The sequence below is a fragment of the Eleutherodactylus coqui genome, chromosome 6 (assembly GCF_035609145.1).
Source record: "Eleutherodactylus coqui strain aEleCoq1 chromosome 6, aEleCoq1.hap1, whole genome shotgun sequence".
NCBI lineage: Eukaryota > Metazoa > Chordata > Amphibia > Anura > Eleutherodactylidae > Eleutherodactylus > Eleutherodactylus coqui.
This window is the reverse complement of record NC_089842.1, coordinates 52,886,699-52,903,508: the sequence shown is the minus strand read 5'-3', so window position 1 is coordinate 52,903,508 and position 16,810 is coordinate 52,886,699. Positions and strand designations below refer to the sequence as shown.

Here is a 16,810-nt window from a genome sequence, read left to right as displayed (position 1 = left end):
AGTCTGCGGCACAGCGGCAGCCTCTGGTTCATCCGACAGTACATGCTGACGGAACTTGGATAGGCTCATGGCTGAGAACGTATCTATAAATCACTGCATCAAGACTGACAAATGAGTCTCAGAACTCGCTGGATCATTGGGATCTGTAAGTGACAGAGGTGCGCGCAGCGCAGGTTTCTGTCCACACAGTGCGGCTTTAGGCACGTCTTTTGGAACTTCAGTTTCCGTAGGAGGAGCAGAATTAGGCTTTACTACAGCCTCTAGTGCTTCTGGTGGCACAGGCAAGCGCCTTCTGGTGTTCATTACTAGCTTCCTAATTTTAACTGGCGACTCAGGAACTGGACTGAGTTCTGGTTCTGAAGTCTGCGTGACCTTGTGCACTGCCAGAACTATGACTCCAGCCCTAGCAAGTAGCTCAGTAAGGATAGGAGGTGTTTCAGGAAACCACCCAAACAGTGCATATTGAGGATGGATTACATAAACTGGCCAAATCTTCACCAGGGACTCCACCCCAACTGGAATCTCCGCTTCCCTAAGGACCATCCATGGAGGAAAGTTTAGCTTTCCCTACCGTTCCAGCTCAGGAACCCAGGCCAACCTCTCAAAGCGGTCAGCCTCCCATAGGTTTATGAAAGCTTTCCACCTCGCCAGTGACTGGGGTGAGAGAGGGGGTTTCCCTGGCACTGGAAGGTGAGGAGGAGCCCTAACTATGTGCAGGTATGCAGGGCCCAAGAGGGCTGCAGCAGCAATGGCATACGTCGGGCATCGGTCAAGGACGTGGCCTACGGGTGCAGGGTCATCTGCGGAATAAAGGGCAGCTGTGGCAAGGATGGCTGCAGTCTCGCCGGACTAAGTGACTTCAGGGGTTGAGGCCTGGAGCGACAGGGATTTCCACGGTAGTGGACATATCTGCGAGGGCAGCAGGCCGATGAAGATCGCTTACCCAGTCCCTTGTCTACTCCCAGGTTAGCGGCGTCCTCAGTGGTGCCTCCACTGCTAGCAGCGGGAGCATTGCGGTGCTCAGCGATGGAACCGCGGACCTCAGCGACAAGCTCCTCTCTTTCGGGCCTCATGGCGAGGACCTTTTGCTCATCTCCGAAAAACCACTGTGGCTGGACTGGTGAATATCCCGCAGGCACACCTCGGAAGGACATCTTGAAGCTGGCTATCAGGCGGATTTTGGCCTTGCTCCCTTGCTGGCTGAAGAGCGCTGATCTCTCCTCTTCTCTGACTGGAACAACACTGCTCTTGCCCAGCAGGGCTTTGGCGCCAGTGGAGTGCAGGACCACCGAGGGGAAGAACTTAGCTTGCTGTACTCTGAGTTCCACTGCTGGGGATGGGTACCCCCCTACCTTGGCTGTAGTAATTTTTGTAGGCATTTCTCCTCGCTCTGGTTTCAATGGCTTACCCAGGAGGGTGGAGAAGCAGTTTTTCCCGCTTGGGCACCATTTTGGAAGACTGTGGCACAGTTAAAATTTTTGACATTCTGGCTGCCAGTTTGGACATTTCTACTGCGGCAGTTCCGTTGCAAACACTTCAAAGCACACTTTCTCTTGCCTCTCTTCATTTTCAATAAAGTTACCTTTCTTTATTTTCTCTAACATTATGACATCCAGAATTTCAAGATGGCGGCTTAACCCTTCATGCGCTGGCATAATCCTAAAGTCACTTAAAGCACTGAAACACATTATTACTTCCAGGAAAACATTAATAGTCCAAGCTCAGAGGGTTCACAACCTTGTCCTTTACTCTGCGTTCCACTGTGAGGGATGGGTGCCCCCCTAACTTGACTGTAGCAATTTTTGCAGGCTTTTCTCCTCGCTCTGGTTTCGCAAGGTTTTCCAGGAGGATGAAGAAGCAGCATTTAAGGTGCGGAAGCTCATCCTGTTTGTGAAGCCAAATGTTGCAGTGAGCTTGACCGAGCGCAGACCAATGATAAGGTTGGAGCAGCGGGGAATAAGATGGATGTCAACAGTGGCTCTGCTGCTCCCCTAAATTGTAGACCATTGTGACCTGGGCCGGTACACCACATGCAGTGGTAAAAAGAAATAACATAAAATAGGCAGTTGTTAGAGCCTGCTACCTGCGGAGTCGGGTAGGGGAAGATGTTAGTTGTCATGATGCCAGTCCATATACGGGTAGGGACTAGGGATGAGCGAGTATACTCGCTAAGGCACTATTCGCTTGAGTAATGTGCCTTAGCCGAGTATCTTCCTGCTCGTCCCTAAAGATTCGGGGGCCGCCGCAGCTGACAGGTGAGTCGCGGCGGGGAGCGGGGCAGAGCGGGCGGGAGAGAGGGAGAGAGAGATCTCCCCTCCGTTCCTCCCTGCTCTCCCCTGCAGCTCCCCGCCCCGCGGCGGCACCCGCATCTTTCGGGATGAGCGGGGAGATACTCGGCTAAGGCACATTACTCGAGCGAGTAGTGCCTTAGCGAGTATACTCGCTCATCCCTACTAGGGACCCATTCTACGTAGTAACATAGTATGTAGCCGAATAAAGACAATGTCCATTTAGTTCAGCCTGTTTAACCTCCTTGTTGATCCAGAGGAAGACATTCTGGACAAAAATAGCACAATACAAAAATGGATAAATAAACAATAATGGGGGTAGTAGTCCTTGTTCCTGAAGCATTAATGTGGTACCTCAGTGCACTATGTTGATGATGGGAAGAGACTCCAGGCAACAGACATTTGGCCATACAGCCTGTAGTCATCTGCACCTGTACCCATATATAGATCATACAGCTTGCAGTCATCTGTACATGTGTCCATACCTAAACCAAGCTGTGTACAGCTGCAAAACACTTTTACATACATGATCTAGCCCCCTAGGCATTAGGTTTCAGGCATGACTCATTTCCCGGACTACATGAGAATGTATTTGTAGCCTTTTAGGCATGGCCCATATCACTATTGTGAGACGGTGACCGGCAAGGTGCTGGAGGGAAGGTATATCTCGCCTAGGATGCTCTCTTATGCTGCTTTGGGGAGCGTTTGGGCAGATGCGTGCAGCCGAGCAGCCTGGGCTCGGTGGAGGAAGCCGGCAGTATTGTGTTAGTAGCATTAAGCCACTAACATGTTGTAGTATGTAAGTGGCTCCAAGCCACATAATCCGGGCCGGCTTTTCCTGGAGTGACCAAAGTGAAGGGTCGGATGGTCACTCCCACGTACCAGGTGGGGCTGGTACCAGGCCATATAAAGCCTGGGCCTACAGGGCCAGAGGGGGAGCTGAGACCTCTGCAGGTCTGAGAGTCATGGCTGGCTGTATGCAGGAGCCATTTTGATTACCAGTGTGTAGACAGGAACGCTACATGTTTAGTAAGTGCTCAGACGAGCAGGATTTCCTTTATGTTTGCCTGATGTTAAGGCCTGTCTTTTGCTTTTGTTTGCTTGGAAATAAACCCAGGCAAAGCCTGGACTAAAGACTTTATCGCAAGTGTCACTGTCTCTGACTGCTTATGCCCAGGTTGCTACCGATCCTAAGCGCTAATCCCTCACATATGGTGTTTGGATGCGGGCAGCGGTCTTAAAGAGACATACACCAATTAATGGACATTTTGCTGCAGCAGCTGGAGAACCGTTGCTAAGGGCAACCGCCCAAGAGAGATTGACTGGAGAGTGCGGTAACCCCCCATGTCCTGGGTGAAAGCTGCAACGGCACAGCCAGCAGATACGGCCAAGATGGAGGATCTGATGAAACAGCTGACGCTGATGACGGCGACCCAGCAAAAGGTCCATGAGGAGGCCATGAGAGCTCAGGCCGAGACTAATGCTCTACTGGTGGAAGCCAATCGCTTAGCCTTGCAGGAGCAACAGCGGGTTAACTGACAGCTGCAAGAGCAAATCCTGGCGATGGCGCAAAGTGTGCAGAGGGCGTCTGGTTCGCTCCCCACTACCCATACCGCGGTACAGGCGGCCTTACAAAAGATGACACCCACCGATGACATCGAGGCCTATCTCGTGGTCTTTGAGAGAGTGGCTGAGAGGGAGAAATTACCGGCACCCCAGTGGGCTGAGGTAGTAGCGCCTTTCCTGGTGGGAGAACCCCAAAAGGCCTATTTTGACCTCGGTGAGCAGGATGCCAAGGACTATACTAAGCTGAAAGGTGAGATCCTGGCACGCTTGGGCGTGGACACCCATGTGCGGGTCCGACGCGTACACGCCTGGACTTTCACGGACGACCTACCAGCTCGCTCCCAGATGTACGACCTGTTCCACCTGGTGGGAAAGTGGCTGCAGCCGGAGGAGTCGTCCCCGGCAGAGATCGTACAGAAAGTGGTTCTGGATAAGTTTATACGCTCGTTGCCCCCCGCAATCCAGCGCTGGGTGGGACAAGGAGGTCCCCAGGACGTGGACCAACTCGTGAGCCTCGTCGAGAGGTATAAAGCCACGGAGGACTTACTGCAAGCCGTGCCTCCTGGACGTTCCAACCCTGGGAACAGCAAGTCGGCTGGAGCCCCTGGTAAGACTGTTCCATATGTAAGGGGTGTCAAAAGTGTCCCAAGGGGAGGCGGCTCAGAGGGGGATCATTTGGGGCAGAGGAGGAGCCCCAAATGGACATTCGGGTCCCGGGTAGAACCCCAAGGAGAACGGGCCTCCATACGATGTTGGCGCTGTCATGAGCCCGGGCATCTTGCTGCCAACTGTCCACTTACCGTGGAACCAATGGACTGTGACTCTGCCCGGCGGAGGTCGATGTTCGCACGGCCAGTGTGTTCTGCAGAGACTGTGTCAGAGACTGCTCGACCATTATGTCACCTAAAGGTCAATGACTTTGCGGTGACAGCTCTACTGGACTCAGGGAGCTTGGTTACGCTGGTGCACTCCAGCCTGGTCGATCCCACAACCTTCACCAGCCGTCGCATGGGGGTTGTTTGTGTGCATGGGGACACCAAGGAGTATCCTATTGCCCTTGTACGACTTGATACTCCATGTGGACTTGCCACCCATGAGGTGGGCGTCGTGAAATCCTTAATGCACACCGTGATCCTCGGGAGAGACTTTCCCCTATTTTGGGACTTGTGGCGACACCGAGGGTCGTCTGCAAATAAGGTTCAGGATAATGCAAGTGTGCATGATGTGTGTCCAGAACCGTTTGACCCTGAGGGTACGGTTCCAGCAGTAGGGGTGACCCAAGAGGATGGGGATAACTTTCCCTTAGCAGTACTAGCGGGTGAGACAGAGGTACAGGACGAAGTGGTTGCTATGCCTGACTTAGAGGTCTCACGTGCCAATTTCGGAACTGAGCAGCTCCGAGACCCCACCTTAGTAAAGGCCAGGGAAAATGTTAAAGTACTAAAGGGGGAGCCTCAATTCCCGGGGGCTGATACTCTGTTTCCACACCTGGCAGTCAATCAAGAGTTGTTGTATCAGGTTGACAAGGTCCGTGGGGAGGTTGTGGAACAGCTGGTGGTACCTCAGTCTTATCGCAGGATGGTCTTAGACCTAGCGCACAAGCATGTGCTGGGAGGTCATCTCGGGAGCGAAAAGACTAAGGAACGCATCCTTCAGCGTTTTTTCTGGCCGGGGGTACATGGTGATGTAAAACGTTACTGTGAGTCGTGCCCGGAGTGTCAGATAACAGCTCCTATGCCCCATTACCGGAGCCCCTTAGTGCCCTTGCCCATCATAGAGGTGCCGTTTGAGCGGGTCGCTATGGACCTAGTTGGGCCCTTGGTAAAGTCTGCCCGGGGTCACCAACATATATGAGTGGTTGTAGACTATGCCACCTGTTACCCCGAAGCCGTTCCTTTACGCAATACGTCATCCAAGGGTATTGCAAAGGAACTACTTCACATGTTCTCCCGCACGGGCATACCAAAAGAGATCCTGACGGACCAAGGAACCCCCTTTATGTCAAAGGTCATGAAGGAATTGTGTAAGCTGCTGAATATTAAGCACTTACGGACGTCGGTGTACCACCCACAGACGGATGGTCTGGTTGAGAGATTTAATAAGACCCTGAAAAGCATGCTAAAAAGGGTAGTCAATCAGGATGGGAAGGACTGGGACTGTCTGCTGCCCTATTTAATGTTCTCAATCCGTGAAGTTCCACAATCCTCCACTGGGTTCTCTCCCTTTGAATTAGTGTATGGTAGACATCCCCGAGGGCTCCTTGATGTAGCTAAGGAGACCTGGGAGCACGAGTCCACCCCCTACAGGAGTGTTATTGACCACATCTCCCTCATGCAAGATCGAATTGCGGTGGTCATGCCCATTGTTAAAGAACATTTACAGCAGGCTCAAGAAGCCCAAAGCCGGGTATATAACCGGTCCGCCAAGGTGAGAACCTTCAACCCTGGGGATCGGGTACTAGTGTTGGTGCCCACCCTAGAAAGTAAATTCCTAGCAAAATGGCAAGGGCCCTATGACATAATTGAGAAAGTCGGAGAGGTAAATTATAAGGTATACCAGCCAGGTAGGCGGAAACCAGAACAATTGTACCATGTAAACCTAATTAAGCCATGGAAGGACAGAGAAGCACTGACTGCAGTGAGCACCCCCCATGGTACGGTCCCAGAGGTGTGTGTATCAGGGTCCCTGTCCAAATCCCAACAACAAGAGTTGAGGGAATTTATACAGCGTAATTCAGATGTGTTCTCGGATATGCCAGGGCGTACTGGTGTCATAAAACACGACATTATAACTGAACCAGGGGTAAAGGTTCAGTTGAAACCGTACAGGGTTCCAGAAGCCCGCAGACGAGCCATCTCAGAGGAGACCTCTGAGTAATTGAGGAGTCGAAAAGCGAATGGTCCAGCCCTATCGTGCTGATACCAAAACCTGATGGCTCTCTGCGCTTCTGTAACGACTTCCGGAAGCTAAACGACGTGTCAAAATTTGACGCATACCCAATGCCGAGAGTGGACGAGTTGATTGAGAGACTGGGTCATGCCAGGTACTTTTCCACTCTCGACCTTACTAAAGGCTACTGGCAGGTTCCCCTTACAGAGAGCGCGAAAGAAACGACTGCATTTGCCACACCAGAAGGGTTGTTTCAGTACATCTGCCTACCCTTCGGTTTGCATGGAGCCCCAGCAACCTTCCAAAGATTGATGGATATCATACTCAAACCCCATCGACAATATGCGTCAGCATATTTAGATGATATCATCATCTTTAGCGAAGACTGGGACAGTCATCTACCCAAGGTACAGGCAGTACTGAACTCCCTTAGGAAAGCAAGGCTCACAGCAAACCCAAAGAAGTGCGCCATAGGCCTCGAAGAAGCACGATACCTGGGGTATGTAATAGGCAGGGGTATTATAAAACCCCAGATCAATAAAGTTGAAGCCATTCAGGCCTGGCTACAACCCACTACTAAAAAGCAGGTGAGAGCTTTTTTAGGCATTGTAGGGTACTATAGGCGGTTCATGCAGAACTTTGCTAGCATAGCAGCACCCCTAACAGACTTGACCAAGAACAGCAAGTCAGTCATGGTCAAGTGGAACTGACACAGAAAAGGCGTTCCAAGAGTTAAAACGGGCCCTCTGTAAACGTCCAGTGTTAGTCACACCCAATTTCAAAAGAGAATTTATTGTCCAAACAGACGCGTCCGATGTGGGTCTGGGAGCAGTCCTGTCCCAGGAAGTAGAGGGAGAGGAACATCCCGTGATATATCTGAGCAGGAAGCTCACGCCACCGGAAAAGAATTACAGTATCGTTGAGCGGGAGTGCCTGGCCATCAAGTGGCCCCTGGAATCCCTAAAATACTACCTGCTAGGTCGGCACTTCAGGCTGATCACAGACCACTCCCCCTTAACCTGGATGTCACAGGCAAAAGAAAGAAATGCCAGAGTCACTAGATGGTTCCTGACCCTGCAAAACTTTAGTTTTTCGGTAGAGCACAGGGCCGGAAAGCTACAGGGCAATGCCGATGCCTTGTCAAGGACGCATTGCATGGTGGCTAAAGGTGTCCAACCCCACAGGCTCGAACAGAGGGGGAGGGTATGTGAGACGGTGACCGGCAAGGTGCTGGAGGGAAGGTATATCTCGCCTAGGATGCTCTCCCATGCTGCTTTGGGGAGCGCTTGGGCAGATGCGTGCCACCGAGCAGCCTGGGCTCGGTGGAGGAAGCCGGTAGTATTGTGTTAGTAGCATTAAGCCACTAACATGTTGTAGTATGTAAGTGGCTCCAAGCCACATAATCTGGGCCGGCTTTTCCTGGAGTGACCAAAGTAAAGGGTGGGATGGTCACTCCCACGTACCAGGTGGGGCTGGTACCAGGCCATATAAAGCCTGGGCCTACAGGGCCAGAGGGGGAGCTGAGACCTCTGCAGGTCTGAGAGTCATGGCTGGCTGTGTGCAGGAGCCATTTTGATTACCAGTGTGTAGACAGGAACGCTACATGTTTAGTAAGTGCTCAGACGAGCAGGATTTCCTTTATGTTTGCCTGATGTTAAGGCCTGTCTTTTGCTTTTGTTTGCTTGGAAATAAACCCAGGCAAAGCCTGGACTAAAGACTTTATCGCAAGTGTCACTGTCTCTGACTGCTTATGCCCAGGTTGCTACCGATCCTAAGCGCTAATCCCTCACACTATATACAAGATGTATAACTTATACCAGCTGTACATATATAATTATATACAGAGGAAACCCAGGTTTATACCAGCATGGTCCATATCACTATATACAGATGTATAAAACTTATATCAGCTATACATATACTGTAATTCTATACAGAGGATGTCCAGGTTATACCTGCATCGTCCAGATCACTAAACACCGGAAGAGGTATAACGTATACCACCTGTACATTTATAATTTTATACAGAACATACCCAGGTTATATACCAGCATGGTCCATATCACCCCCTAACACTGCAAATCTGGGCTGTTATCTGAATGGAGGTTATCACTTTTTCTGGTGTCGGGCCTCATGCTGCTCCTAAGTGCCTGACTCCTCCACCGACTCGTCCTGCACTGAGGACATGTTGCTGGGGGAGGAGTCAGGCACTTAGCACAGCAGCGCGAGGCTTGTAACCAGAAAATGTGATAACCTCCGTGCAAATGACAGCCCAAAGCTGCAGTGTGGGGGACCATGCGCGGGGGGGGGGGGCTTTCTCATGGGTGCTGTGCTAGAGTAGCGGTGGGGGGGTGGGTTTCTGGGGCCCCCTGGCTTAGGGGCTGGGTTGCAACTATGACCCATATAGCTACGCCACTGATAGGGAGGTCGTAGGACATATCAGCATCTCCTAACGCAGGACCACTAGTAACCATCCTAGCTAGGCCTGGTCGCAGACCTGACCAGGCGGGATGGCACATACTTTTGCACTAACCACATTGTTGCTTTCTTCAAACTTTAACTTTCATTAACACAGATCTTCAGCAGGAACACTGGTAGTATATCCGGCACTTCAATCATCCGGTGCTGAGTTTCGTGGACAAATAGTGAAGGGCTTGTCACAAGATGAGCAGCTGTTTACTCTCAGCTTACCCTCTTGGATCAGGAAGTGGGTTCTTTACTATCAGCTTGTTTGCGTGGTTCAGCAAGCACTCAGTTTCTTCAAATTGTGGCAGCCCTCGGCAGTCTATTATTCTTCTCTCTTCTGCCCAGCCTAATTGCAACTGCCTCACTGGACAGACTCTGTTTCCCTACAGAGTTTTATTATTTTGGAAGCCGCCTATTCTTGCACTAACATCCCTACACCTCCCCTACATGCCAATCCACTCAGCAATCAAGAGGTACGAAATCTGAAGGAATAGTTACAAACAAGAAAACCTTTTGTAATCACTAATTGACGTAGATATGCCAGCACTACAATTACAGGGGTCTTCCAACTTTCCCCCGATGGCAGATTTGCTCCCTCCAATCCATTGGTGCTCAAGGGAGATAAGTCCATGCTAGAGCTGTCTTGCAGCAACTTATTCTCCTCTCCCCATTGATAATACAGGCATGGCCAAGCCAAATGTGAATGGGGGTCAGGAGGAATAGTTGTTGGCCGAACGAGTGTTTGGCCGAGGCCTATCAAAAGTGTATGGCCTCCTTTTAAGCTTTTCCTTGTGAGTGTGCATAGAAAGAATTCTGTGAAGTTGCACTTCTAAGTTGTTCTAGGTGGATAATGTTTCACCTTATGAAGACTACCAAGTTGGCATAAGGAGTCTTATAGGCCAGACAATGCTCCTTAAGGAAAAAGGGTATGGAAATAAGCGCTCATCTTGAAGAGAGACCAATAGTTGACACTAGAGAGCCAGCTTTATTCCTGTAGGGTGAGTTTTTTTTGCATGCACTTCCACGTTATACTGATTCTTTTCCCGCAGAATAGCTATCTGCTCGGCTCTTTCTGCTCTAGAACATCGGACTGCATTTTCAATATCACAGGTTCCATTTAAGAAGACCTAATTATACCAGATTGAAACTAAAGATGCTAGGAGTTATGTAGTTTACTGCCCACTGATGATTATGTTATTTCATCAGAGGACGAGACACCTAAACATGATGCCTTTGGCTTGTTTTTTTTTTTAGATTTGACCCACCTGGACAAATGTCGGCTGGAATGTCATGTGAAATGGTTGTAATATTTAAGCCAATGGTAGGTTGACGCAATACTTTTATATAAGAACATTTTTGGAATTTGAAGGGAACCTGTCACTACGAACAGCACCATAAACTAAGTATTTTTTATGCTCCCCTCCTCTCCTAATACCCCGCTTTCCAAGTCGATGTATTTTTTATACTTACCTGCTCTCCCAATACCCCGCGGTCCCCCAGTGAAGCCCAGGCACCACTAGAAAATCTGACTTTTTTCCAATTGCTGTGGGCACACTCTACCATAGACATATATGACTGCCAGTCACCTCCTCGCAGGTGACAGTGACCCTTTAAGCGACTACATATTTTATTAATTCAGTATTGAAGCAAATAGTATAATGTTTAAAACACATTAAATACAAACATACTGTTTCTCTTTCTCTATAGTTATCCACTTATATAGTGCCAGAAACAGTACCCCCATAACAGAGCCAGCTATACTGCAGCTCCTGCAAAACAAAGCTTCATACCGTCTGTTAACAGCAGCTAGCTAATTCCTACATAACAGATCCTGCTATAGCGCTCCCATAATGGTACAATCCCCCAAGACACTGTAAGCCAAAGTCACTCCCCCCCATAACATTAACAGCCATACTACATTGGGGTATGTTCACACATAGCGGATTTTGGTGCGGATGTGCATGAAAATCGAAGTCAAATGCTGGACCATTTTGTACGGATTTTGACACTGATCTGAAACAGATTTCACCCTTTCAGTTGAAGGGGGTTGTTATGGCTCTGGGTGTGGACCCACTGTACTAACCAACCAACCTGGCTTTTAGACGAGACTTAGTATGGCTGGCAGCTGACCCCAGTGGTCAGAAGTACCGAAGGAGGGAAGACTCAGATGGGCAACTTGCCCTTACCTATCAGCAGGACGATCGTCCTGATAAGAACGGTCCCGCAGTAGAACCTTGGCGCGGACTATTCCTGACAGGAAACAGGGACAGTGTATACAAACTACAGAACAGGATAGATTACCACAGAAACAGGAATGATGCACAGACTGGACAGTAATGGACACCGGCACACAGACTAAAGCATAAGGCAAAGAACATACAAAATAAACAAATACAGATACCAGCTCCAAAGACATAACAGTCCTGAAACAGCCGACCTAGATGTGCTGGGTGTCTGAAGCAAACAAACATCAATTCTGAGGCAAAGAAGGAGGGTCCCTAGCTCATTTTAATAGATAATTGCTATTTAAGCTGTGAGCACAGAGAGGGGTTAACTCCCTCATTGCTGGTAAAAAATAGAACAAAAAGTACATTCAAACAGAAGAAGCAGAGCGATCCCCGCGTCTGCCCGGAATACCAAGAGGGCGGCAGACACAAGTAGCAGATCTAGCAGGGGTGAAGTCTGCTGTGGTTTTTAGTGCTGAGTTTCCGCTGCACAAAATCTGCATCAATTCCACTACGTGTGAGCATACCCTTATATACTACTTTCCTCATGTGAGCACACAATCAACAGTTGCTCAAATGTAATGTCTTCTTCGAATATTGTGTCAGAGATTGGCAGACCGAGAAGTAGTGTTCCAGTACAGTACTGGCAACCCAGGACACTCCACCTAAATCTGAGATAGTTTGGAGAAAGTTTATCCTCCTCCTGTCTAATTACTCCTTTACTGGACTTCAGTACTGCAGTATGATAGGTACTTGACATCAAGGAACTGGAACTTAAAAAGCTTGTGTGTTGTTGACTTTATCTAACAATTATTCATTATTTAGCTTAATGAAGATCTTGAAGGGGAAGTGATGATGCTGGCGCAGACCGGTCCCTTCTCTCTTCCGGTCAAATGCACAACTAAGAAGTGTGAGGTAATGTACTGCCTCTGTATTTAGCTATGTATCAGCGATGCATTGCACTTCTGTTCCAGACTAATAGTGTTTTACTAACCGGCAATACTCACAGCCTTCTGCTGTGCAGGAACCACATTATGACCTAGGCTTGTCATCCGGCTGGTAGGTCACCGGCGCAGCCAGTAATTAAATCTAAAGGCCGGTGTCGGTATTTATTTTTTACCGGGCACGTTAGTAGCCAGTAAAACATATATGTGAGCAAAGATAAAAGAATGGAAAAAAAAGTTTTTTGGGGGGAGGATATGTGTGGCACGAGCTTCAGGTGTAATATAATTACATAGAACTGTATATTTGCCAAAATATTTCTCTATTTATTGATTAAAAACAGCAAGTATACACGTTTCGTGGTTAGTAAACCTCTTCCTCAGTACTTGCTGGGGATACACTAAACATGTACATATTATAATCTGTGTCAAAATAAAAGGTGATATATAAAGAAATTAATGAAGATTAGAATTCAATACAGATAAATGGTCAAATATAGACATGAATGGACAGAAAGGAAAACAAATATGACATAACATATTACTAAGGGCTGTTTCACACGAGCATATATCGGCTGCCGTTTTCACGGCCGGCCGATATACGCTACAATCTGAGGCATGAAAATTCGTGAACAGGCGCACAAATCTAATGTTTGTGTGCCCGTTCAGGCTGCATGGGCCCCAGCACATATGCACCAAGGCTGCCATGCCGTTGCCCCTTCCCTCCCCCTCGTCGGCTCACCTCCGCTCTCCTCCCCTCTGGCTGTTTGCAATGGGAGGGGGTGGTACAGGGCGGAGCTAAGCTCCCGACCCCTCCCCACCCCTTGTATGCAGCCAGCAATGGGAGGAGACAGGACGGTGCTTCGCTTCGCCCCCTGCCATTGAATTCAGCCCTAGGAGAAGAGAGGGAGGGAGTTTAACAGTCCCGCTGCTAAACTCCCTTCCACCTCCCTTCTCCGTTCGCTGTCATTGGCTCCCATAGGAGCCCATGCAGCGGCCGACGTATTCCGGCCCTATTACATCGTGGGAATACGGCCATGTGATCTTATGCATTGGAATCCAATGCATCAGATCATAGTGTATATCGGCCGACCGTGAAAAGGGCAAGCCGATATACGTTTGTGTGAAATAGCCCTGAATCTCATAAAATACCAGTTTATTAACAATACAAAATAATAATACTTAATTACAAAAAAATAGCAATATCGTACAAATACTCATAACAATTGCTGATATAGAAAGCATCGGGTTATTGTTTTGTGGCTACTAACTTTGAAACATTATTTAGACCTTATTTATAAATATCTAAAAATGGCATAAAGTATATATCAATGCTAGGAGCATGAGAACATGGCAAGACCTAAAAAAGAAAACATAATATATTCTGTACCACAACCTGGTTTTCATCTATATGAATAAATCTGAAATGTACTGACTATGCCATTATGTACTAAATGTTTTTAATCTGTTCTGTATTAATTACTGGTTGGTGGTTGCATTAATTAAATGAGATGATAAAGTGATAAATAATAAAAAGATTGAATAACCCTTGGGTGAATGCTAAATAGTAAAAAAGAAGAATAGCGCTGAGATAAACTAAATGACAGTCTTACTATCTGAATGCTGATGGTATCTCTCATAGAGAAAGTTCAGCAATAATTCCTTTCAAACGCTGCGGTGTTATTTAAAATGCAGTTTGGGTGGGAGATGATGGGAGGAACGCTAAGTGAATTGAATTGCTGATTGGCGGTAGTTGGAAAAAGAGTGCGGGAGATGGTAGGAGGAGCGCTAACCGGATGGTTTCAATTTTTAATTGGTGGGAATAGAAAGAAGAGCGCTGATTGTGTTATTTAAAACATCCTTAGGCCTTATTCACATGACCATATATACGCATCTAATTTAGCCACGTCAAAAAATCGCGACCATCTGAAGCATTGGTTTCAGAAGTATTCATTCAGATGAGCGATTTTTAGATGCGTAAAAAAATTGCACCAGAAAAAATAGGACATCGGTAACCAATTTTATACAGCATATGATAAGATAGGTCTTGCCCTATCTTTTCCTGAGATACGCTGGAAACTCCCATAGACTTCTGTGGGAGCTTAAAAAAAGGGGAGGGGGAGGTAGTATTCCGGCGTCCAACGCTGGGAAAAGATTACAGCTGGCTCTATTTCAGCATTTGAAGTCATTCCAAGAATTTCAAAGGATTTCCACGCTTCCGACAATACGCCACAGCCGCCTGTGTGAATGGACAAGAAAACGCTAATTAAGATCAGGACTTGATCACAACAGTTTTTTGTGGGGTACAGCCAAGCATTAAAAAAAACATACTGTCATGTGAAAGACACCTTAGGGCAGGAGATAGAGTAAAGAGACCGCTGCAGCGCGTTTCGTATTTAATCAAGGGAGACCGCGAGAATGTGTAGCTGGTTTCCAAGGGAGGAACACATTGCGACCCCTGGATAAAATAGGAAGCCAGGAGCATGCCAAATAATAGTATGCCAGTCATTTGTAAAAAATATGCGTTTAAGTAAATATTTTGATTACCTGAAGAATTAATTGCGATATATAATTCAGTAAAGGGGCAAAACATGGAATGCGAACGCCTGACGCTTATATTAAACATTTTATTAATGTGTGAATTGTTGTGTATGTTCGATATGCAAATGCAGAGAGTTACCCCATGTTATGAAATCACTTTTGAGTTAATTGAGTACTAGATTAATTAATTAGTTAAATAATTTAATTTTAAAAAATGTGATAAAAGGTTGCTCTTTTGCCTTTTTCTAAAATACTTACACTTTTTTAAAAAAAAATGAGTAAAATGGAAAGAAGAGGGAAAAAATATTTTTTTCCCAGGCAGCAAACCACGTCATGAAGTACTTTAACTCACTTTCTAGCTGCGGTCCGGCTGACCACTGTCATAATCAGAGACCACCAACCCTTCCCCACCGGCATCTGAGGTCCTGCATGGCCTGTATGCAGCACAGATGCTGGGGGGAGGTGTCAGGGGTCAGAGTCTCTGATTACATCAGCAGCAGCTAAACTGGAGCTAGCATGTGAGTTAAAGTCCTTCATAATGTGGATGCTGCCCAGCCAGAGGTACAGAGGTGGGAAGGACACAAAGTGGGAACACTATTACTACTGGGGAAACTAAGGGTGACACTTACTATTGGGGACACTAAGGGAGTCATTATTACTACTGGGGGCACTAAGGGGGACTCTTACTATTGAGGACACAAAGGGGGTCACTATTACTACTGAGGTTATTCTTATTCTTGGGGCCAAAAAAAGGGGCACTATTACTACTGGGACCACTAAAGGGCCAATGTTACTATCAGAGCCACTAAACGGGGCATGATTACTATAGGGTCCACTGAGAAGGGACATTATTACTACTGGGGCTACTTAGAGGAGTCTCTATTACTACTGGAGTCACTACAAAGGGCACAGTTACTACTCGGGCCACCGAAAGAACAGAGGTAACATTATACATTGTTATAAGTCATGCCCTCCTAGCCCCACACCCTTTTCCCTTGACTGTGTTTTTTTTTGTGACAGGGCTGGCAGCCCTATTACAACCCCATTCCCTTGGCAAAGAGTCGTCCTGTACAGTTATACCCTATTTAGTAGTGCCTCACAGATCGGATGGGGATCCTATAGATTGGTCCCCCCATCAAACAATATTTTGGCATATGTTGATCTTATGACATAATTTTTTATGATGGAATTACCTGTCCTTTATTTTAAAAAAACCTTTCTGTTAGGCAGGCAAAAAATCTCTGAATGCACTGCTGAGAACCAATAGCCCTCCTATTGCTTTAGTAGGTGGGTAATTGGTATCAATGCATGCAACTAGTCCTTCTGCTGGATAATATATTACACTGCCAGTCTCCTCGGGAGTATGGTGATTTGACAGGATCACTTACTATCGACATCCTGAAAATGTTTGGACTGTATTGTGTTGGTTAAAAAAAAGTGAAGGCACCCCTAAGTACTAATTCATGTGCTACACATTGAGTTAGAATCATAAAGTATGGGCATAGCAGCACAAAAACATCTAGCCAGTCTGACCTGGACATAATTGGAATTTTTCAAAAATCCAGACCAAATTAAAGGGCATTGAGGTTTAGAATGGGAAAGTAATGACTCTTGATTTATCCTGGTTTGGAATTGGTGAAGATTTTAGGAGAGCCCAGAAGTTCTGAAAGGCCTAATTAGCATAACCAAAAATTCTATGAAAGCCATTGTAGCCAAATGTTGTAATTATTATTGCATGCATTGTGCTGAGCAAAGGTCATATCAGGTTGTTTATTATACTCTTTGAGTAAACTTTTACGTAGGACATCTAGGTGATTTAAAATGACTAAAACCAGTGTTTCTGGTGGTGCAATGCGCCACTTACTAATAGCACATCACACACACACAGTTCTGC

The 16,810-nt window shown here is 47.2% G+C and overlaps 1 protein-coding gene across 2 annotated transcripts in view; it reads left to right on the top strand.

Annotated features, from left to right (window-relative positions):
* CFAP74 (cilia and flagella associated protein 74) overlaps window positions 1-16,810 on the top strand; it is a 168,891-nt gene that overhangs the window by 59,856 nt on the left and 92,225 nt on the right. For both annotated transcript variants that reach the window (XM_066606837.1, XM_066606838.1), the window contains exons 15-16: window positions 10,464-10,530; window positions 12,260-12,349. In XM_066606837.1, the coding sequence (XP_066462934.1) occupies window positions 10,464-10,530; window positions 12,260-12,349 (157 nt within the window). The remainder of the gene's footprint in view (window positions 1-10,463; window positions 10,531-12,259; window positions 12,350-16,810) is intronic.